Consider the following 25084-nt stretch of genomic DNA (forward strand, 5'->3'; position numbering starts at 1 on the left):
GCAAAGGCAGCTGGATTCTCCCTCGTATAACTTCCCCTCTAACCAAAGAGCCGCAGCCCAGTGGTACTTGTTGTGCACCAGTGTATGTACACTTTAATTCAGTGTGATTGTGTGCTAGGTCTGTTAATGAGTGTAAGTAGACACTCTCAGTTGATAGGAGATTTGGGCCTTGAATCTTATCTAAACTTTTGTCTTTAGATTTATTTTATTTTATCTGTATGAGTATTTTGCCAGCACGTGTATCTGTGTACCATGTACATGCCTGGTGCCCAAGGAAGAGAGAAGAGGGCATCAGAGCCTGTTGAGGGAGCTGCGGGCTGTGTTCCTGCCGCCCCAGCTCCTGGTCGCCTGGCTAGCTTATGCCCCGAAATAACAACACACAAACTGTATTCTTTTAAACACTGCTTGGCCCATTATATCTAGCCTCTTCTTGGCTAACTCTCGCACCTGGACTAGCCCATTTCTAATAATGTGTGTAGCACCCCAAGGTGCGCTTACCGAGAAGATTCTAGCCTACGTCCATCCTGGGTCGGAGCTTCATCACATCTGCCCTGGGGAGCAGCTGCATGGCATCTAAGCTCACTTCCTCTTCCTCCCAGCATTCTGTTCTGTTTACTCCGCCCACCTATGTTCTAACCTATGAGGGCCAAGCAGTTTCTTTATTATTTAACCAATGACCTTCCTCCATCAAGAGCCCCTGAAAGTGGAGTTGCAGATGGTTGTGGTCTATCCATGTGGTGTTGATAGTCAGGCTCCAGTCCTCTGCAAGAGCAGTGAGTGCTCTTAACCTCTCTGAGCCATCGGTCCAGCTCCTAGCCTTGATTTATTCATTTTTTTTTTTTAAAGAAAAGAATTTTTTAACTGCCAGGCATGATGATGTACAACTTGAATTCCAGAACTTGGGAGGCAGAAGCAGGTGGATTTCTGTGAGTTCAAGGCCAACCTGGGGCATATAGTGAATTCCAGGACAGCTAAGATTACAATAGTGAGTGTTGTTCTTATGAGTCCCTTGAGACTATAAGAAGACCAATTTTTCCCTTTAACAGATAAAATTATTTCAAGATTTAAGAGCAACCAGTTCATTGTTCTGTCTTTAAGGCTACCAGGATGACTTAGCAAGTAAAACTGCTTGCTGCCAACTCGGCAGCCTGAGTTTGGTCCCATGAACCCACATAGTAGAAGAAGAGAACCTACTCCTGCAAACAGTCATCTGACCCCACGTGTGTGCTACAACTCTCGGGAATAGGACACACGCACACATATACACACTCAAATAATGAAATAAAAAATTTGAAAGACTTGGCAAATATTAGCATTTTTAAAAAGATTTATTTATTTTATGTTTATGAGTGCTCTATCTGCATGCATGCCTTTATGCCAGAAGAAGGTATCAGATTCTACTAGAGATGGTTGTGAGCCACTATGTCGTTCCTGGGAATTGAACTCAGGACCTCTGGAAAAGCAACCAGTGCTCTTGACCTCTGAGCCATGTCTTTGGCCCCCCCAAAATCAGCATTTTTTAAATTGGCTAGTCCTTCTGGAAGAATAGACTCTTCCTACTGCTGATTAATATTACATCAGCTCTCTAATCAGACACTTTACTAAACTGGATTGAAACTTAAATTACTTTAAAAATAGATTTTTTTTTATTCTGGTTTATTTCAGGTAATCCCAATGTTAATTCAGCAAATAGATTGATCAAGTACTTTCCATGTCCTGGGTCTTGTAGGTAAAGACTTCTGCTCCTCTGGTACTCACTGGTGGATCTAGCATTGTTCAACAAATCAGTAGCACCTGCCCAAAACATAAACCTCTTTTTTCTTTCTTTTCTTGTTTTGGATAATTATCTTTCTAAAAAGGATTTATATCTTAATAAAATATAATAATATAAAACAAAACTAACACATCTGGGTCAGACAAGACAAAGAGAAGGAAAAGAGCCCAAAGAAGGCATAGTGATTGCTCATACACTCAGGAGTCCTATAGAAACACTAAAGGCAGAGGACCTGGTGCAGACCTGTGCAGACCCTGTGCTTGTGTGAGTTCGTATGAACTTTGATCTGTTGGTGTGGAGGACCTTGTTTTCTTGGTGTTCTCCATCCCCTCTGGCTCTTACACTCTTTCAGCCTCCTCTTATGCAGGGTTCCCTCAGCCTGGAGGGGAGGGATTTGATGGAAACATCCTATTTAGGGCTGAGTGTTTCAAGGCTCTCACTCTCTGCTTATGTCTGGCTGTGGGTCTCTGTATTTGTTCCCAGCTGCTGCAGGAGGAAGCCTCTCTGTCGATGACTAATAACTATTTCCCTGGCTGGAACTCTGGAAAAGACCATTTAAGATGATTCCGTGTAGTCTTTTAATAATAATCTTCTATCACTGTATGCATATGATATGAAATACATTGAAAATGATTATAACATGCCTGGACTTAATGAAATATCTAGATTTATTTTTTTCTGTCTTTCTTAAGGGAAATGTTTTGTCAGTTAGAAAATTGAATTGACCTTTGTTACATTTTGTCTGTCACCTATCTGAGTATTATGAAGAAAATCGTTGTGTCTTTCAGACATTGATTTAGAGTATTTGGTATTTTATTGAAGAAAGATTGTTTGTCTCACTTTGTTTAGAAAAGGAAGATCAGTGTCTCGTGCCTGAAGCCTGGAATGTGGACCAGGGAGTAATTACCAAACTGAAGGAGCAGTACAAAAAGGAGAGAAAGGGGAAGAAAGGGGTGAAGAGTAAGTGGAAAACATTGTATCTATAAACTCAAAGTCTGCATCTTTGTCTTCCAAGGTTTCTTTTTTTTTTTTTCAATGTTTTCCTAAAACTACTTACTCTTTTCTTTTCTGCTCCTGATTACTTTCCTTTTGCCATCACTCAGGGGTTGAAATTAAGTGGCGGTGACTGTGAATTAAACAAAAATCATATGTGAATATGGAATTTTAACAAAAGTGTAAAACCTCATGCGAATGCCGGCCTGTGAATTTGAACATAGGGATGAGTTGGCCTTTGAAGGTCTGTGTGCTCAGTCACAAGGGTGTTTATTTCCAGTGCCAATTTATAAATCTTATTTAAACTCGATTTGCCGGCAGTCCACCAAAGTTCCTGCTTATACTTTCAGATCTTGAGACAAAAAGAAGTTAATTTCTGCCCCTGAATAGTATGTGTTCACAACATGAAATTCATTTGCTCTTGTCTCTATATGCTGTACAGGGCACACAGTCAGACATATAACTTAAATGAGTCTGTTTTCTAATGTAAATGTTTTACCCAGCTTAATTAATAGCAGTATTACCAATTACCTTTTTTTCCCTTTTCAATAAAATGTATACTACATCAGAAGCAAAAGCCAGAATTAAATTTATAGCCCTGTGGATCATATAACTCATTATGCAAATGAAAAACTTTTCAATAGATCTAGTTAAGTATATAAAATGGAAATATAAATCCTCACAAAACCTTGATAAAAATATTCTTCAACAGCTTTTTAGTGGCTGCAGTGTAGCTCAGTTGGCAGAGTGTTTCCCTAGATTGCATGCACAAAGCCTTGGGCTCATCACTGGAACTTCCTGAACTGGGTGTAGTGACTTGTGTCTGTAGTCCCAGCACTCAAGGTAGAGGCAGGAGGCCCAGGAGTTCAAGGTCGTATTTAGCTACTAAAGAGTTAGAGGCCGCCCCAGGGTATAGGAGACCTCATTTCAAAACCACAACAAAGCATGTTTGTGGGAGAGTAAGATTAAACTATTCTTGTGCTTCTACTCACTGAGATGATAAACATGGCTTTTCTCTTTCATGGCAGTAGTGTTGCAAGGAGAGGGCCTGCTTGTTCATCCCGTCCACCTGGCTAGCTTATACACAAAACAATCACAGAAACTGTATTCATTAAAACACTGCTTGGCCCATTAGCCCTAGTTTCTTATTGGCTAACTCTTACATCTTAATTTAACCCATTTCTATTAATCTGTGTATCGCCACACGGCTGTGGCTTACCTGCAAGATTCTAACAGGCGTCCGTCTCCAGCGGAGGATCCATGGCATCTCTGACTCTGCCCTTCTTCCTACCAGCATTCAGTTCTATTTCCCCTGCCTACCTAAATTCTGCCCTATCAAAAGGCCAAGACAGTTTCTTTATTCATTAACCAACGAAAGCAACACATAAACAGAAGGACCTCCTACACCACAATAGGAATTTCATTCTTTGAGATGTGAAAATAGTACAAAATGAGATTAAAATCTAAATTTAGTGAGAAATGGATTTATAAGTTAGCAAAAGACTGGAAGGAAATACTGCATTCCCTTGTTACTTTTTAATTATGGCAAAACATATCAAGACCAGTCATTCCTGGCAGACATTGCTTTACAATCTGATAATTATCATTAAAACCGTTAGATACTTATTGAAAATCTTAGAATTTTTAAATTGTTAATTCAATGAAAAGTCTATGTCCGTTACTGATGTTAACACAGTTTTGACAATTACTGAAAGATGAGATCACTTAGTGTTACCTCAAACTAGATAAAATCAGAACAAGAAAGATTAACATTAAAACAAAACCGCTTCATCCCTTTTTTCAAATATTCTAAAAACTTTAAACTTAAAAAATATATTGACATGAATTGCTATGACTTTTAGAACCATTTCTGAGCCAGTTAAACTAAAATGTTGAGGAAAATTTGTATATCATACATTAGAAATGGTTTCCAGATTAAATCAGTGTTGGTATATTTCTTTGGGACATTATGATATAAAATGAGTGTCTTGCAATATAAAAAGATCAATATAAAAAGGGTTGCCAACTCATCTACTCTTACATTGTGGGTAGAATTTGCACCATTTGACTGGAATAGTATTCCTTTTAACAGAAGCAATTGGATTCTTTACACCTAGGGATTGAGATACATATTTAAATATATAGCACATGGGCTTTTTAAGTAAAGAAGTGTTAATTATATGGGGGAGAAATTCGAATGTCTTACATGAAGATAAGGCATGTAGACTAAGGCCCCCACATTTTACCGTTCTCACTTGTTATTATGTTAAAACAGTAGTGTGAGGACAAGTGAAGAGCTATGATGAGAAGAATGAAGTAAAGCTGTGAATTGTTATACAGAACATTAATTTATAAGCTACCAGATACACTTTTTAATTGAGCTGCTACCCACTGTAAACTTGTAGTTGTTTTTAATTGGTCTAGTGTAAGTATATCCAGTCAAATGGTGTACTCCAGTCATACTGTCTTAAACTTTTCTAGGAATTCGTTAGAATTGCTTAGAAATAGTTGTATTCTTTGCTGGTATAGCAAATTCCATAACGGACTATGGGTAAGATTTTCCCATTCTTAATTAAACTTGTAACAGGAAAAACTACCGAAGATCTGTTTCAGCCTCTATCCTATATAAAACAGTCAAAACAGGGATGTGGGAGAATGAAGAGTCAAAGCCCAGGTAAGTGACCAACAGGGCATGAGACGTCACTTTGGGGTCCATAGCTGCAGAATGTAAGGCGATGAATGTAACTTAATGTAAACAGCAGGAGTGCTATTGTTCAGTTGAGCTCACATTTGGTTCCTGATCTCTGCTTGTCTGTCTTCATTTAGACCAATAGTCACTGGTTTTGTTGTAGATAAGTATGACTTTTAATGATACATACTGGACATGACATTCTTTTTTCATGTAGTGATTCTATTAACTTAATTTACAAAAAATATGTAGTTAAGTATAACTCTTTTCCAGAAATAATAAACTCTTAAAATTTGAAAATTTCGAAAATAGCTGCTCCTAATTGATAATCTAGTAGGACGTTTTAAAGGTGACTGTTGACAGATGTGAAAAAGCTTCCTATACAATTTTTATGAAATGAGTGATTCTGTTTTCTCTTTTTTTCTCCTCTACCCTCCCTTTTTTGGCTAGGGCCCAATAGGTCAAAACTACAAGATATGCTTGCTAATTTGAGAGATGTTGATGAACTTCCCTCATTGCAGCCATCTGTTGGCTCCCCTTCCAGACCCAGCAGCTCCAGGCTTCCTGAGCAGGAGATCAGCAGGGCTGATGAAGGTGAGCACCTGGACCATAGCCAGGATCTGCGCTTTAGAGTTCACTCTGTCTGCACACAGCCACTTTCTTCAGTCAGTGGGGATTGACTCCAGCTTCGTCTGTGATTTGGGGGAAGGGTCGACTTAGTTTCTGGTTTAGAATATTCACTGATAACAGAGAGGTAACAGACTTGCCCCCTTCCAAGGCTGAGAAAATTGAGTCTGAAAATTGGTACTAAATGTTCACTTTGAAAGGCAACATAATGCTGCAAGTCTGAAGTTCTGTCCACTCACACCTATGATGGATGGCATGCAGTTTTAAGGTAGAGCTTAAAGATAACCAGTTACCTGAACAGCAATTTGCCCAAGCTTAAGTTTATAGTTATTACTGCCTTTGCATTTGAAAGCTGGTACCAAAGTTCATGTTATTTTCACGAGTTTGTCCCTAATATGTGACCAATACATTTATTTTAAACTTAACACCATTGTACAAGATTTTGTTAAGTAATTATATTTTTAATGCAATCCCCACAGAATAGTAATTCAATTGTATTTTTTGTTACAAAGTTTACACCAAGCTAAAAAAAATTGTGTGATCTTGCATTGACTTTTAAAAGCCTTAAACATGCCTGCTCCCATTTTTTTCATTACTTAATCATTACTTTTTTTTGGATTTTGATGCTTCTTTCCTTAAACTCACGAACCGTGAATAAATAAAAAACATCTTTTGACATGGTCATCTGGTTTACTATGGTTGAAGGAGTCTCAGGATGACAACAGTTTATGAGATTTTCTTGGACTATCCTTGTCAAAACCTATAGTTATAATTTAATAAAATAATTCACAATAATGTGCCTTATCGTTTTTAGATAATGAACTTGATGTTATGATGTATTAGATATTCTGAATAAACAGAAATGAAGGTGAGGAAAAAGTCAGCATGCTTAATTTGTCATTGATTTAAAAAATGAAGGGACCCCGGATATCATGGTGACAACATGCTTTAGTCCTAGTACTCAGAGGCAGAGAAAACCAGTTTCCTGAGAGTTTGAGGTCAGCCTAATCTACAGAGCAAGTTCTGTGCAGCTAAGGGCTGCATAGTGAGACCCTGTCTCAAAGCAACAACAAAATGGAAGGAAAACCTCCCGCTTTCATATTTTCTGCTTCCCCTGTTTCCTTGTTTCCTTTTAAAAGTCCTTATCCACTTGCATGTATTTTTAACATGATAGTTACAGCCATCGTGTAGAATAGTTCTATCTTGTTTTAGTATAAAATCATATATTGATCATTTTCAAGCTCAGCCTTAATGCTATATATTATACTTTAGATTTAAAATAAAATCCTTTCTCCTGAGTTTTTTGGATGTTACTAGCTTTTCCACAGTACAATTCTATGGCATATAAATATGAAAAAAGTCCACGGTTGGAATGTCACTTGGTGATAGAGCATTTCCCTATCAAACAGAGCTAAATTCTGTCCCTGCTTTAGGGTTGAAGAGTGTGGGAGAGAGTATTGCTTAAATATTTAATTGCCTGTCACTAAAGAATCTTTACCCAGCTCTCAAGAAAAGCTTCCATACTTGGTGTAGTATTTGAATTCCAGTTAGTTTTCTAAAATCTAATTAGGGGCAGCAGTGTTTAGTTACCCAAAGCACTGTAACCTGTTTCTTAACTTCTGAGGCCAGAGAGAACAGGATGCCCGCCCACTTAGAGATGTGATGTCCCTGTTGCTTTCTCTTCTGACCACTGACTAGACTTTCTAGAATATTAGTTACCACTAACCCATGCTGTGATCAGTCTCAGGAGCCTCTGTTTCAGGGACAAGGTCATTTGTGTGAAAATGTTAGGAATGAAAAACATAAGAAACAAAGAACACCTGCTGAATACCTAGACACACATAGGTAATATGCAGCTGAAGCCCATTTTTATTAATGCCACTTCTATGTACATGTGGCTCGATAATGGTTTAATTTGTATTGTTTTATTCTGACAGTGATTTTCTTTGTCACTGTTTATCCCTGGCTAATGAGCTCATTGTGTAGACCAGGCTGGCCTTGAGGTCCGCCTGCCTCTGCCTCCAGAGTGCTGGGATTAAAGGTGTGCACCACCACACCCAGACCACTTCTGTTTTTAACAGCAAATAACAATGATTTAATATGTTCAACAAGTACCTATTAATAAACATGATTAACTGTAGCACTGAAAAACAACTTTTAAGTCTGCTGTACTTGATATAATTAACTCGCTTCTTTGTTAAAAGATAACATCTCTTTAGCAAATCCTTTGACTTGCTAAATTCATCTTAAATGTTTCTCATCAATGAAGAAAGGCAAGCTCTGGAGCCTTTTTGGAATAGTTTTCTTTCATAAAGTCTTAATTTAGCATTTTGCTTTTTACTTGCCCTTCAGTGATACTTGTTGGAAAGATTGAAGTGCCATGTTCAGAGTTACAAACTAAGAAGTTCGAGTTGTTTACACAGTACAGCTCCGTCTCAGAGCACAGTAGGCATCTATTAAAGTTCTGAAATGGACTTTAAAACATCTTTAAATGATTTCGGAAGGCATGTGTACAAATGGGAGCAGCTCATTGAGTCATCACATCAGAATTAGCCATCACCCCCAGATCAGGAGCGAGAGCGTTACCAAGGTGTAGCCTCCTATGTGACCTCTTTGACCACTGGTCACTTGTCTCACTCTCAGAGGTCATCGCAACTTCTAACATTGTGTATTAATTTTTCTCAGATAAGCACATTGTATAGTTTTCATTTTGAAATGTCTGCAGTATTTGAGGTTACAGAATTACCGTTTTGTTTTGAATGAAATCAGTAGTGTTCAACGTATAGCAAGTACTACTTCTTAATATACTTTGTCATTGATAGGCATTATTTGAGTAATTAGCTTGAAATATCAAATAGAAAATTTACTATAATTATGCCATTTTCTATATAATGATCAAGGAAAGGACAATAAATTATCAAATTTGTTTCTGTTTTACTTTTCTAATTAGATGATGCTGTTAGCAGGATAATATATGAAAAAGCAGTCTTTAGGATTTTTCTACTCACATAATTCCACTGTTTAGAGAATTGCCTAACAGTAATGTAAGATTACTGTTAGGTACGTAGCCCTCAGGCCTGTAATTCCAGCACTTAGGAGGCCAAGGCAAGAGAATTGCCTTCGTTCTGGGCCAGCCTAGGCTCCGAAAACAAAAGTAGAACAAACTAAGATGTCCATGTTCTCTTATCAGAAAGGTAATACAAGCAAGCAAGAATAGCTGTGAAGTGTGTATGTGTAACTCGGCTTTGTCTCCCCTCAGTGGAAGCACTGACATTTCCGCCTTCTTCTGGGAAGTCATTTATCATGGGAGCGGATGAAGCCCTTGAAAGTGAACTGGGGCTTGGAGAATTGGCAGGCCTTACAGTGGCCAATGAAGCAGACTCACTAGCTTATGATGTAAGTAGCAGTTTTCTTTTTTATGCCGTTACTATGTTTGAAAATTAATAGCTAAATTTATAGAAAAAGATGTCAGAGGTTAAGAACTTTTTCACAAGTATGGATCTTGGTTTAGTTTTAATTTCCGATTTTTCAAAGATAGATATAAAAATTAGCTGGCATTTTCTAAATAACCTGGAGATTAAAGTTGGAGGCTTTACCTAGATCTGGGGGTCAGTATAGCATGTGCATTGGAATTCTCTTTCCCATTGCAAAGTGTGAGCTGTGTTTTTTGTTTAGGCACCTGTGATAAGTTATGTCTTACCAACAGCATTTGTCCTGCCTCTTAGTTCATCCTGCAGTGCGGGCTCCGCTCGGTAGCCCTAATTTCTTCACATATGTATGCTTACCTCTTTTCTACTTATCCTTCCAACAGAGGTTGTCCAAATTACCTAGTTTATAATGACTAGAAGTTCCCATTACATATTTTTGCCCTGTCTGCCTAAACCATGAAGACTTTACCCAGTAGCTAATGGGACTTTGACTTCCTTCTAATGCAAACTCACTTTTTCCCCTCAAGAAAAATCGCTGTTATGTGTTCCCAACAACTACATGGTGGCTCACTACAATCTGTAGTGAGATCTGGTGGATACATGCAGGCAGAACACTGTATACATAATAAATACGTCTTTAAAAAAAAAGGATATATTGTTTTGAGAATCAGCTATCCCAACCTGATTTTTTGTTTCTTTAATAGATAGCAAATAATAAAGATGCCTTGAGGAAGACGTGGAATCCTAAGTTTACATTAAGAAGTCACTTTGATGGCATCCGAGCCCTTGCTTTCCACCCCATCGAGCCTGTTTTAATAACGGCGTCAGAAGACCATACACTGAAAATGTGGAATCTGCAGAAAACAGCCCCAGCCAAAAAGTGAGAGTATTCTAATTTTACTTACTTTAAGGTTAAGTTAAATTATTAATAGGAAAAGACATAATATTTTAAAATAATTTTCTGTTATATTTTCCATATCTCTCTTCAGGTTCTTTATTTTTTACCAGGTAAATCTCTGATGGTTCCCAAGGGTTTGTGACTGCTGATCACAGTCCTTATGCATAAGTGTTTTAAGTGGCTTTTATTTATAAGTGGGGCCTCTTGCCTGTAATGAAGATTCTGTCAATGTAAAGAGATATAAGTAGGAACATCAGAATTATCAAAACTTTGACTTCACTCTGGTCCATTATTTACAGAGTTTGGATTTACAAAGTGAAGATGTGGTTAGGGATTTTTCTATGACCTTAGCTTTTTTTTTTTTTTTTTTTTTTTTTAATTTTCGAGACAGGGTTTCTCCGTAGCTTTTTTGGTTCCTGTCCTGGAACTAGCTCTTGTAGACTAGGCTGGCCTCGAACTCACAGAGATCTGCCTGCCTCTGCCTCCCGAGTGCTGGGATTAAAGGCATGCGCCACCACCGCCTGGCTAGGTGTTTTTTTTTTTTTTTTTTTTGACAGCAAGTTTTCTGTTCTAAGGGGTTTGTATGAACTAAGGGCTACTGTTGTCTTTGCTTAGTTGTTCATTCTTGTCTTGGTGTATGAATGTCAATAGACACACTGTCCTATAAACTGTTTCCTTAGTCCCCAAGCTTGACCAGGTGTACTTGATGAGGCCTCCTCACACTGTTGCAATTTCTCCAATGGGAGAGAAAACATGGGCTGTAAAGGGTAATTTTCAGAATGTGAAAATTTCCAGTTATATCATATAATGCAGGGAAATTTTTATCATTTCAGAACTTCAAATCATTTCATATTTAAAATAAAACAGAAAACTCTAGATAGTATCAAATATTCAACATGAGTTGAGAATCTAAATATTAAAAAAAAAAAAAAGTCAAGGCCAGAACAATCCACATGGCAGGATTTCAGCAAATAGTACTTTAACTTCCCTGTGTTTTCATGAAGGTTAATATGTCTGTCCTTGATTCTGTGGAAACTGCCCACATCATCAGACTCTGAGTGCACTGCATTACCTAATAGCCGAGATTCATCATAGACATTGCTTAAAAGCAAGAACTCACCATTTTCTACATCATTTTAGGTATACAGGAATTTTAGGTATACATTATCTTTTTCAAGTCATTCAGTTCAGAGGTAACTAGGTTATTATTTATTGTGTAGATATTTTACTAATTTGTTTTTGCTACTTTGCTAAATCAGACATTTACATTTAAGTCCATGTGACTAAGCTGGAACCAGAGCTATCATAACCAGCATATTGTGACCTGAGAATCAGAAAGGCAAAGATACAGCACATTCAAGAAGTAAATAACCCCTCTGCTGACTTCATTCCCATTCCCATGCTCAGACTGCATCCAGCATTCTGCCTGTCCTATGTGAGTCTCAGCACTGATGCTACCTACTGGTGCCTTTGAAACCGGGCAGCAATTTCTTGTACAAGCAGTATAGCTTCTGTGGTGGCTGTGTTACATCTGTTGTACTTAGTAGTAGTCTTGTGAGTCACACAGTGAAAGGATCCTTGCTGATGGAGGCTGGATGAGGGGGTGGATGATTGTAACAATGTGAGGAGACTGTGTAACACTAGTGGACGAGTTGTAACAGTGTGAGGAGGCCGTGTAACACTAGTGGATAAGTTGTAACAGTGTGAGGAGGCCGTGTAACACTAGTGGACGAGTTGTAACAGTGTGAGGAGGCTGTTTAACAAAGTGCCCCTGCTGAGGTGGGAGTTTGTCTACATAAAGGTATAATTGGGTCAGAAGAGTCCCTGTGCTGAGGCTGAGGATGTTACTGTCATGGGGTCTATTTCTGACCACTGTGCTGTGACTTAGTCATGCTGCTCACTACTGAAATGTGCGACACCTAAACATCTTCTCTCTCTGGTTTAGGAGTACTTCTCTCGATGTGGAGCCTATCTATACGTTTAGGGCTCACAAGTAAGTTTGTGATTTCTTTATTTTAAGCCACCATCTTTATAATGCGGTTTGATTGGAATATTATACGTTCTTTCAGTTAAATGTTTTAATAATTTTTCTGTTTAGTACTGGGGCCCTTTTATTTGCTAATTTTTTTTTTTTTTTTTTTTTTTTTTTTATAAATGTGAAAGAAACTGGCAGATAATGTAAATACCAAGTAGGGATCCTGGTGTGCATGTGCAGATAATGTAAATACCAAGCAGGGATCCTGGTATGCATGTGCAGATAATGTAAATACCAAGTAGGGATCCTGGTGTGCATGTGCATTATAAACTGAAGCCAAGGTGTTTTGGTTTGAGTATTAGAAAAGCTAGCACTGGGCACCTGCTGCTCCTCCTGGTTCACAGCAGCTTGTAACCCCAGCTCCTGTGATCCGACACCACTCTTGTGGCCTCTGTGGGCACCTGTGCAGAAGTGACATACAGCCACACATACAAATAAAAAGTAAAAATCATTTAAAAAAGAAATCTTAAACATAGTCTACGTAAAAATATTCAAAGTTGAGGCGGGGGCACAGCTTAAAGATAGAAGGCTTGCCCATTCTGCATGAGGCCCTGGATTTCCTCCTGAGTAATGTATGCTCACACACATGCCTCTTGTATTTTTGTTTTGTTTTGTTTTTCAAGACAGGGTTTCTCTGTAATAGTCCTGACTGTCCTGGAACTCACTCTGCAGACCAGGTTAGCCTTGAACTCAGAGAGATCCGCCTGCCTCTGCCTGTACTAGGATTAAAGGTGTGTGCCACCACCACCTGGTTTGGCACTTGTATTTTTAACCAAGAATTTTTCTCTAGTTATTATGTATTTTCTTCATTTTCACTTGCGTGTGAGAGGCATGTCTTCACTTCATTTGTCACAGAAATTGACAAAATGTAAAGGATGAAAAAGTAAATATTTTTTCAGGTTTAGCAGACCATATTCTGTTGAGCTTTTTCTTTTTTTTTTCCTCTATTGGCTTTTGGTTTGGTTTTTGTTGGGGATTGAACTAAGGTTATTAATTCATGTAATATTCTTGGTTTTGTTTTTGCTGTGTGTGTTGCTATTTTAATTTTTAAATATGTAAAAAGCATTCATAGCTTGAGAACTATACTAGGACTACTAGATGAATTTGGCCTCAATTTCCTAACCTTTGGTCTGGCAAACAAAGAAAAATGAATAGTACATTGTAAATTTTGACAAGTTACATTGTAGAGTTAATGTGTGAGGATAGCAGTTAACTGCCTGTTGATTCCTTTGGTGTCCCAGAGGTCCGGTACTGTGTGTGGTGATGAGTAGCAATGGCGAGCAGTGTTACAGTGGGGGTACGGACGGACTGATTCAGGGCTGGAACACCACCAACCCCAATATCGATCCCTATGACTCTTATGGTAGGTGCTTCACCAAAGCTCTGAAACAATGTTGTCTTTTTTTTTCACAGTATATATTAAGGGTAAAATTATGTATTTAAAAAACTAATAAAGAGAGAAGCATGTCTTTATCTCATTCAGAAGGACTCCTGTAAATACAGGAAACAGATCCTAATGCTAAAGGAAAAAAACATGCTGTTCTTGAGAAAAGAGTTCATTTATGCAGTCTTATTGACAGAAATAACGGCTTGGTTGACACTTGCTATCTTCATGTTTAGACATCTGTCTCTTACTTGAAACATTGCAACTCATCTGTAGTCATATTTCATTACTGTTTTTTGGCAAACAACTTTAAAGGTGAATGAATGCTAGCATTATTCCCTTGCTCAGTTATTAGAGGAAAATAGAAGAAGCTAATTAGTTTTAAAGTCCAAGCCTCCAAAATATTTTTTATAAAGGGCCTCAAAGGTTAAGGAATGGCCTTTCGGCTAGGTTTAGTGGCATAGGTCTATAATCCCTGAATTTGGCAGGGAGAAGTAGGAGAATTGCTGTGAATTTAAACCAGTGTGGTCTATTTAATGAGTTCCAGGTCAGTCTGAGTTCCAGAATAAACCCAAGCTGTCTATCTGTCCTCTCTCCACCCTCAACACACACACATGCACGCATGCACACAGGCCCTTTGGTTTTAAGAGCAGTTTTTTTTTTTTTGCCATGAATTCATATTATACTGTGTTTCTAGATGTTACCGTAAATTCTCTTGTAAAATTCTTTAGAAATTGGCTGCTTTAAGTTTTGAGTTAATGCAGAATGATTTAACATGTCATGTTTGCCATCAAAAACATTTTAATTTCACTACCAAACTAAAGTAAACAGAAATCTCTTCTTATTTTATTTAATAAGCATTAAAATAGAGCTTTCTTAAGAAAGCATACCTGGCTTCCTCATTCTAATTTAGTATTTCCAAACCTTATTTGTATATTTCGAAAACTACTTGTAATTCCGACAGTATTTCAGAAGAATAATGAAACTAGGAAGATTGTATTATACTATTTTTGGGTGCTCTATTTAATGTTTACAGTGGAACCTAAATGCTTTTGCGCTTTTTCTTCCTGGTTTTGCACTTTGTTTTACACAGATCCTTCTGTTCTGAGAGGCCCTCTGCTGGGCCACACAGATGCCGTGTGGGGGCTGGCCTACAGTGCGGCACACCAGCGCCTGTTGTCCTGTTCAGCAGATGGCACTCTTCGTTTATGGAATACAGCCGAGGCTGCTCCAGCACTGAGTGTGTTTAATGATAACCAAGGTACAGTCCTTCAAATCGAACACTTCCAGATATTTTGTAAAATATCCTACTCTGAAAAAGCAAACAAATGATTCTATAAACTTGACTTTATAAATTTCTAAGGTTTTTAATGTAGCAACATTATTGTTTGACATTTCAATGCACATATAATTCTTAAAACTACATTTGATGAGAAAATGGGGTTTAAATTTAAAAAACTGAGACATAACTTATTTTCAGTGATGATTACCGATGTTAAGGATGTGTTCTCATGCGGCTGGGGAGCGAGTGTAGTCCCGGAGCTGGTATAGGTCTGGAGCTGGACCCTTTCTTCTCAGCTGCTCTGTGTCCTTAGTCAGTCCCTGTTACACATTCCCAGCCAGTGGCTCCTCTTGGTCAGGATTACTTTCATTATAGATTAGTTTTGTCTATTCTGAACCACAATAAAATAGCAGTCTGGCTTTTCAACAGTGTAACGTTTGTGCGATCCAGTGCCCGTTTCTTTCCTCTATTATGTGACAGTATTATATTAAGTATCATATTAAGTTGCAGTTTGTCTACTCATCTATCTCCTGACAGACAGACACTGAGGCTGTTATGAGCAAAGTTGCTGTACAAATTTATAGTTTTCATTTATTTCTCTCTTGGTATTTACTTAGGTTGTTCCAGTGTGGGGCTATTCGGAATAATTTATTATAAACATTCATAAAGTTTCATCATGGGAAGCAGAGACCTTTCAGTAAAATTGCTGTGTTTTAGGATGGGTGTTTTGTTGGTGACTTATGTGAAATAACCAACATTGTTCCCAGAGTGCTCATGGCACTTTATAGGCTGGGCTGAAGCGGTGCAAGGTCCATGCGCACTGCATCCTCACTCGCTCTTGATGGTGTCATTCTGCGTTGTTTTAGCCTCCTGTGGGCGAGTGGAAGTGGGTCCCTTCTGTTTCAGTGTTGATCATTTGATTGTGTACTGTTTTCTTGCTTTTCGCTTTTTGACTGTTAGACAGTTTTGAATTACTACCTTGCTTTAGTTAGGTGTTGAAACAGATTATTTTATATTTACCATTCTATTTGTTTGTTTTCTTGTGGCAGTGCCTGGCTATATAACCCAGATTCACCTTGAATCTGTTGTCCAGGCCGACCTCAAAGGCCTCTACTTCCAAGTGCTTGGGTATAAGGAATATGCTGTCACAGTGGCTTTATCATTCTGTTTTCCGTATAAATGAGTTCCAGGTTTAGTCCCCTGATAATACCGTTTTATATTTGTGTGGTAGAGAAATATTCCACCATTGAGTTGCACTCTAGGCCACAGAACACCTTTATTCTTCAGCAAAGTCATAATGTGCACTTAGACTTTGAAATCTTAACTCCATGCTTGGCAAGCGTGGTATTTCCGAGCTGCACTCCAGCCTGAAATGGATTTGTTATTGCACTCCAGCCTGAAATGGATTTGTTATTGTTGTTTTCTTTTCTTCAAGATGAGTTTTTAAAATACGGAGTTCCCACTGTGTTATTCTGTGCCTGAAATGGAAGTGGAAGCTATAAAACTCATGGTCCATATGTTTTCATTTTCTTTCTAAATAAGTTTGCATTCTATGAATGGATTAGCAGGATAATGGGTAGAAAGCATTTAACAGGTAAGGATAATAGACTGAGGCTAAATGTCACAAAAGAAATGCTCTTTACTGAACAGTTGTAAAATAACTTAATCTAATGTTAAGTCTGATTTACTTAAGTAAATCATACTTTGTTTTGCTGCATTTTGAGTACATTCTCAAGTAAAACTTAATTGTCATTCTCTTTGAATATCTCTGTCTTAGAACTGGGAATCCCTGCTTCTGTGGATCTAGTGAGCAGTGACCCGAGCCATATGGTAGCATCATTCAGCAAAGGATACACAAGCATCTTTAACATGGAAACACAGCAGCGAATTCTCACTTTAGAATCCAATATAGATTCAAGTATGTATACGAACTTTTAAAAGTCTCTCTATTCATTTTTAAACTTAATCAGAAGCATAACTGCCCAAGTCACTATGAAGAATACTTGAATTATAAAGTGTTCTATAGCCCAAACCTGAGAACACATTTACTTAAAAAAAAAACTTACTTTGTTTTAAACTTCATCAATCTAAGCCACTGAAACAAAACAAACAACAGAAAAACTGCACCCTAAGAACTTATTCCACGTAACCATGTGACATTTTTCTGTATGTATATCGAAATAACAAGCTGAATATAGTAATTAACCTCTTTGAAAACTCTTAAATAGTATACAACAATTATTAGTATGCTCCTTAAAAGCTCAGAATCTGGTGGGCTGCAAGATAATGGTCTTTTCCCTTATGATGCAAAGAGGAACAAGTCCAGAGCCCTCATTCTGACGCTTCTATGAAAAGAACTCCGTATTAGAAGGAACTGAGATTTAACTTTGAAGATTATTTGCATATTGGTGGTGTTTGTTTTTATTTTGAGATAGGATCTCAATGTGAATTTCTAGTTGACCTAGATGTAGATGAGGCAGACTGCTCTTGAACTCTGAGAGATCCTCCTGCCTCTGCCTCCCAAGTGTTGGGATTAAAGGTGTGGACCACCATGCCCAGCCAATAGAACTCTGTTATGATAGCAAACATCACAGAATCTGTAGACGTAGATGTCTTCAGTGACTCTAGGTCAAGTCTTAGGTGACATCCATGCATAGCAGGCTGTAGAAAAGGAACTTCTGACTTTTAATTAGCTGTAAATATGCCAGTGTGGTTTAGTTTAGGCAATGCTCGCTCGTTTTACAACACTGAAGCTGGAGAAGTGGTTAGAGAATAACTGAACCACAGCCAGACTAAAGTTGCATTTTATTTATTTTTTCTTGTCTGTTTAGGTATTTATATCTTCCTTGTATGAAAAAAAATTACTTGGACCAATTTGTATTGATTTTTAATTTTTCCTTTTTAGCAGCCAATTCTTCCTGCCAAATAAACAGAGTCATCAGCCATCCCACTCTCCCGATCAGCATCACTGCTCATGAAGACAGGCACATCAAGTTCTATGATAACAATACAGGTAAGAGCCTCCCAAGCACTGTGTCGTGCTGAAGCGAAACCAGCAACAGCAGCAAGAAACTAAAACAATAAACACCTACTAATATGCTAATTGTGGTGTCTAATGGAAGCTTTATAGTCACAGAATAGGCCCTGAAACACTTTCTCCACTCATATCTGCTGAGACTGTGTTATAGAATATAATTTTTAGTTTGTTTAATAGTGAGCAGATAGCATATTCTAAAGCCACAAACCTAAGTACCAATAAAAATGATCTGTTGCAATCCATAAGGAGTATTAATAGAAACAGGTTGGAAGCAGAGGCTGGTTATTACATTTTGTTTTAAATTGTTCTGTTATCGAATAGCTATGTTCTGTTCAATATTACACAGCTTGATTCAGTGTTGTATAGGAAAACCCTCAGGTCATTTGTTTTGTGTGTTTTTCCACAGACTGATTCTTGTTGTATAATATTAAAATTTGAGTCCTGACTGAATGGGGGTGGGACTTCCTCAGTTTTCAGCAGTCTACAGAAATGCACAGAGCTTTACCTGAGCAGCCTTATTTCTTAGGCTGTCTGCCTTTTAATATTGTCACCTGCAGTTGTGTTTAGTTGCTAGAAATTTAATTTTTAAAGTTCTTTTCTGTATATTGTTTCCACCAAAACTGTGGCCATGTTTTCTCTTTTCCTTTGTCTCTTTGAATTTGAACTGTCTGTCCTAAACCCATGTAGTTTGTAACTAAAGGGTATACAAGATTAGTGACCTCTGGCTAGTAAGACTCACTGAATTTATTGTGGCTTTAAAAAGTCTCATCTGAAATTTAAGCTATTTTTATTTTTTCTAATTAGCATGACCGAGGCAGGAGGGGGAGATAGGTTGGGAAGAAGTTGATCCAAGAAGTACACAGACGAGGAAGACCGGGGAACCAGTGTAGTGTGGGAGCTGGCGTATGGTCAAACCAAAGAAATCATCACTAAAGAGTAACAACGTCTTTCTCCAAAGGCAAACTCATCCACTCGATGGTAGCCCACCTAGAAGCTGTTACAAGTTTGGCAGTTGATCCGAATGGCCTGTACTTGATGTCTGGCAGTAAGTACATTAGCTGTGGATTTTTTTTTTTTTTTTTTTTGTCCTTATCATCTTCGTATTGAGACAGTTACTCCTTTCAATCTCCTTTCTTTTGGAATAGGTCATGACTGTTCAATACGCTTATGGAATTTAGAAAGTAAGACATGTATCCAAGAGTTCACAGCTCATCGGAAAAAATTTGAAGAATCGATCCATGATGTAGCATTCCATCCTTCCAAATGCTATATAGCCAGTGCTGGAGCCGATGCCCTGGCTAAGGTCTTCGTATGATGTGACTCATCAGCTTCACCTTCTAGCCCTTTATTAGTCAACTGCACAACAGAGACACAGAAGACCAGGGCAAGCACCAACGCATCCTGCCCTTTTGTTCTGCTGAAGGAGCACAGAGAACATTTGTTAAAGTATAGTTTTGCAATTTGTGAACTGTTTTCTAAAATTAAGGTTTGTTCAGGTTGCTGCAAGCTCAGCTGAATCTGTGAGCCTGAAAACTTTCAAACTCCCCGCAAAGAGGCACTTTCATTGCTGAGTTGTCATTCGCTAGGCAGGCCTGAGCGAAACAGGTTTAGCATCTCCCTTCCTGAGTCAACAGGGCCCGCTCTGCTGGGCAGTTAACAGTTGTGTGGCTGGGAATGTAGAGCAGGAGCTTAGACACCTGCTACACATGCTGAGTAGTCACACTGTGCTGTGTCTGCTCTCCTAACCCCATTGTGTAATGACCAGTGTTCAAGTGAGTTTCTAACATAGCTCTCCTTTCAGCTGTTCTCATAAAGCACGAGGCAAAACATTTCTCATAGTAGGAGGAAAAGATGCACTAATACGTTAAGAATATTATTCAGAAATGCTAAATAGATATTTAGTTTGGAAGTAGATGTGGTACCATTCTAAAGTCCAGCTGTCAAGCACCCATTATGAACAGCAGTTAATAGGGTCGGCGTTTACTAAAGGGTTTAACTTACCCAGGTTTGAGATCTTGTTTATTTTTAAGGGCAAACAGGGACTATCTCTATGATAATTTGTTTTGAAAGTTTGCCTCATTTGTGTGGTATTTATAGCACGGGAGTGATCATTTCATGTTGACTGAAAGAGGAGGAAGCTATTGATTAGCATCCATTTCTTGACACCCGTGTAACTGGTTCAGATAATGCTCACTGTTTCTTCCCAGCCGTTCACACTCATGTTTTCTGACCGCTGCCACGAGCAGTTATAATTATTATGTTGCCTCGTCCAGAGCGCATGGTTCTCGGGCAGCTGCTTTTGCAGCTCTGCTAATAGAGCAGTGCACCTGAGTCCACCACCAGCGTCTCTGAGAACTTCATGGAGACCTGGATGGAAGTCGTTATTGATGCCTGTGATGTCTGTGAGAGTCCTCCTCCTACCTGCACCTATTGTTTAATTGGAACACACCTATTAATGAACAGTGATTCAGTGCTCTATCTAATAAAGCCATGTCTTCAAATGGCAGATTTCACATTTATCTGTGACCCATATGTAGTCAGCTTTTGGGAGACTCAGAATCCTACTGACCTGCCTAGTGCCCTTCCGTGCAGACCTCCTTCCTGTAACTGTCGGGCACCCTTCATGCCCCTCACATTCCTCTGTGAAGTGACAGAGACCAATATAATTATTTAAAGTAAATTAATGTCCACCTTTTCACCAAAATGTATACATCATAGGCTCTAGGTCTTAAAAATATTATACCTATAAATGTTATAACCCGTTATAATGATTCCATTGCCATAGCTGTGGCATTTCTAGTGACCTGTTCTTTGAAGTAGCATTCTCATGGTGATATGGGTAATAATTGGCTTAAAGTTTTTCTGCTCTAAAGGCAGATGCCTTTAGAATTCTCTAGTGTGCAGGCAAATTTTCATTAACATTATAAGACCCATGCTAAATTTCCCTGGTTGTTCTATAGACATGCTGTAGTATTTAACACAACTACATTTTATGTTTGTGCTTTGGTTACCAAACCAAGATAAATTAATATGCACGAGTGAACAGAATTAAATGGTTATGTTTTATCCAGATACAAAATTTTACACTGTGATGGGTAAATCTCTCCATCCTTCACAAAAGGGTGTTCTAACCCGACATTTGTAGACTGTTAGGAGGTTCCAGTTAGAAGCAGTGTATTTATGACCACAGCTACTGCTTTCATGCTTCCCGAAGTCTGCAGTGTGTCTTACTCTTGTCACCAACATTCTGGAGTCCAGGAGAGGCTGTCCTGTTCATTCTGTGCCTCGTGATTGGGTGGGAAACAATCCTAAGATAGACGAAGTGTAATGCAAATGATAGGACTGCTGAAGGGTTTTAGGAAGTGTGCGTTGTGCCATTGAAAACTGTCCATAGAGAGGGATTCTTCTAAACTAGCCCTGTTTGCTCTCAGCCTGGACGTGAGCCAAAGCTGTCTTCCAGCCGATGGTAGCATGGACATTTGTCTGACTTTCCCCGTCCTAATGAACATTCACAAAATGAAAATTTCAAGATTCAAAATCACCGAAATGCTTTCATAAATATTTACCGGATTGTAAATATTGTGAGTCAGCTGTTTGGGAATAGTATGAAAATCAGCAGGTGGGTTAGGCTCCTGCCTTATTTTCATGTGCTGTGGATACGTCTCTGGGAGCTTCTAGTACCCTTCTCAAAACGCAGCTGCCACATGGAGCTCATTTGCTACTCAAACCATAGACAAATAAGTGATATAATGACCTTCAGTATTTTTCTATTGAACAAATTTATCAATTTTTGCCATTAAACAGATAATTAGTTATGCAAAGTATTTAGCTTTTTGTAATCATTTAGTTATAACTAAAAGGGGAAAATTGAACTGTATCACTGATAATGAACTTTGTGAGAAATTATTTGTTTATCTAACTTCCATTCCTTCAGTATTCTTGCTATAAATTTCTTTTGGAGATAATGATTCTTTATTTGAAAGATGTCTAAAAATGTATGTATATTTTATAAATATATATTATATGGATATATATAATATATAGACTATATATATATATATCTAAACCATGGGTGCATTTTACTGTTTGTGTTCTCCCGTTTGTAGGTCGTATACTCAGAGGCTGATGAGTATGGCGAGTGTTGTGCTGTTTGCTTTCACAGTATAATATAGAGCTCTAAGTGTTTAAATTACTGTATATACTATACTCACTATAGGCTAGCATGCTTGTTTTAAAGACTGTCATTCTAGTTTATTAAAATCTGAATGTAAGAAAACCTGGCTATTCAAATGTGAATTGAAAAAAATTCCATTCTCAGCACTGAGCTGTTTCCATTGAACATTCAAGCTTTTTGACAAAATGTGTCATTGAGAAGGCAATAGCTAGAAAGGAGAGGTGCCTTTAAAACCTTCAAATGCAGCCTTATAGCGAGGGTGAAGACTGAATCTGTGTTGGGGTGGGAGGGGGAAGAGAGAGCGTGAGAGAGCGTGTGTGTGTGTGCGTGTGTGTGCCAGTGTGCCAGTCTGTGAAGATCCTGATTTTGTGACAGTCAGTGTCTTTTAATGTAACTGCTCAACTTCTAGGACTTGAAGGGACATTTCATGCATAATCTTTGTGCTCTTTGGAGCACCTTAAATGCTTTCCAAGTGTTTTGAATGTGAATTCCTAGAAAATTCAGTAAAGAACAAATAGCTGTTTTTGAATTAAAATCAACTTCTGATAACAAATTATTGGTTCCCCAGATTTACGGGATTCTCACTGATGTAATTTTTTAAAGCTTGCTTCTTTTAGTACTTCATATATTCCCCCCTGTTCGCAAGAGTATGCCATGAAATTCTTATATGATGAGGATCGGGCGAGTAAAAATAGTTTTTAGATGAAACACTTGAACTAATTACAGTTCCACCTAAGAATAGTCTTAAAGAACTTCAGTGGTCTCTCTCATATCTACCTCACTGTCATTGCTGCCATTCTCAGTCGAACGGTGGCTGATGCGGTTGGAACGTCTGTGCTGGTGCTGCGTCTGGCGTGGCCGTCTCAGCGTGCTGCCACACAGGTGAAACGCCCAGGATCGCTTCTAGGATTCTGCTTCTTTGTTTTGTTTTCCTGAAGGACGGCTTAAAACACCACCAGTGTGCTTAGTGAGTGGAGCGAGTTAGTCTCTGGTTGTTCTGTGTGATATTTAAACCAGGAATCAAATTGTTATGAATTTTCCTGAAACTCCAGGCACAGTAGCACACTGAGAGGTGGAGGCAAGAGGATCTCAAGTTCAAGATTATCCTCAGTTATATAGGGAGTTCAAGGCCAGCCTGGGCTACATGAGCCCTTGTCTGAAAACAACAAAAAGTTTACCTGGAAAAAAAAAAGTATGATCTTATTTGGCTTACTTTATCCTTTGAAAGTTAATACCGCACTCGTAGGTGTATCATCACTCACTTGACCGGCTTAGAAGTTGCCTCCATGACTGTGTTACTTGTTTGTTTATATTGCAGTGCTCAGAGTGTTTGACACCGGGATTCTGGTCATACAAAAGTAATATCTGATGGAGTTAATTGTGTGCGTGTGTGCGTGTGTGTATGTGTGTGTGTAATGTGTCATTTCCTAAAGTCAGAAAATGAATATTTCTCTGTTTAGCAGGTAAGCGATTTGAATCAGTTTTGCCTTTGCCACTGGAAGCTTTGTAATTGTCCTTATCAAGCATGCGTCTAGGTCTCCGTGTCAGTGGGAAGGACTCCACATTGAACAAGTATTTAACAGAACCTTTACATCAGTTTTGTTGTTAGGTGTTTAATTTAGAAAAGTTTTATGTTAGACCAAAAGAGATCTTTAGATCCCATTATTTATTCTAACAACGTCTCTGAAGTGGTGCTGAGGAGTTTTTCTGGATCTTGACTAGTCAAGCTTTAGATTTCATTTAACTGGGACCACATGTTCATCACCCCTCTGGTGCAAATTAGAAAGTTCATGTTAATTTAAATTAACTTTAATGTCTGCCTGGGTTGTTTCCAGGCTGTGAACCAGTGAGTGCCTTGTTAATGTAGAATGATTTTCCCTGTTGCACGTTAGCTCTTTCTGAAAGGGTCTCAGAGACTGGGGTTTGAAGTGACTTGTGGAAAGCTGCTGAGTTGGCAACACAGTATTAGGAAGTCTTTGGTCTACCATGTCCCACTCTTCCTGCTTCCTCTTCATTGGCTGATGTTGGCCTCTTGTGAGAAAACTAATATAGCCCCCTCCACACTTTTTTTTTTCCCATTCCAGATTAAGGAGTAACCCTATCCCGCCCCCACTATATGATCCAATGCCTGTTTTTAGGAAGAACCACTTCTTTGTAATACTAAAAATCTACCACTTACTTTATGTCTTCTCAATATCGGTTTACCGGAGTGAACCTCAGGTGTCATCAGTTCAGAACCCTAAATAACCCTTTCTCTCCATACCCCAAACCCCCAACTGGTGATCCCTGGGCCAGATTGTTTGATATTCAGGTGTCTTAAATTTTAGTTATAATATCAATTAATGTAAATCCAAATGCTAATTTTTGTGGTGCAAGAAGTTCCTTTTGTAAATTCAGGGTATGGATAAGCTAATAATGATATCCAGTTTTGGTGGCTCTAAGTGTATTATTTGTTTTTAAATAAAGTGTACAAAATAGTTAATGTGCTCATAGGTGTGTCGTGAATTGGACTGCTTGTCAACTTTGGAACCTAGTCATCACTTTGCAGTGAACCAACTGAAATGCTCTAATGTCTCAGGTCTTTGCTAGTGGACTAACAGGGATTCAGAGAGCCTGGAGTATAAGACACAGTACATACAGTGCAAAGTAACAAACCCTAGCGGCTGCAAGACTGTGAGGAAGGCGGAAATGCTTATTATGAAGACTTTGGGCCTGAGGTAAGCCAGTACAATTCAGACGCCTTGTGAGACCAGTTCAGTGTAC

At 38.5% G+C, this 25084-nt stretch overlaps 1 protein-coding gene across 2 annotated transcripts in view; it reads left to right on the forward strand.

Annotated features, from left to right (window-relative positions):
• Positions 1-24809, forward strand: part of Strn (striatin) — a 93364-nt gene extending 68555 nt beyond the window's left edge. Inside the window, exons 8-19 of one of the 2 annotated variants that reach the window (XM_057766463.1) lie at positions 2624-2734; positions 5355-5441; positions 5907-6050; positions 9343-9479; positions 10216-10391; positions 12355-12402; positions 13686-13807; positions 14922-15089; positions 16888-17028; positions 18016-18123; positions 19106-19192; positions 19293-24809. In XM_057766463.1, the coding sequence (XP_057622446.1) occupies positions 2624-2734; positions 5355-5441; positions 5907-6050; positions 9343-9479; positions 10216-10391; positions 12355-12402; positions 13686-13807; positions 14922-15089; positions 16888-17028; positions 18016-18123; positions 19106-19192; positions 19293-19462 (1499 nt within the window). In that variant the 3' untranslated portion in view covers positions 19463-24809. The remainder of the gene's footprint in view (positions 1-2623; positions 2735-5354; positions 5442-5906; positions 6051-9342; positions 9480-10215; positions 10392-12354; positions 12403-13685; positions 13808-14921; positions 15090-16887; positions 17029-18015; positions 18124-19105; positions 19193-19292) is intronic. The other variant, XM_057766454.1, reaches the window with a different exon arrangement.
• Positions 24810-25084: the final 275 nt, after the last annotated feature.

This window comes from Chionomys nivalis, chromosome 1 (genome assembly GCF_950005125.1).
Source record: "Chionomys nivalis chromosome 1, mChiNiv1.1, whole genome shotgun sequence".
NCBI lineage: Eukaryota > Metazoa > Chordata > Mammalia > Rodentia > Cricetidae > Chionomys > Chionomys nivalis.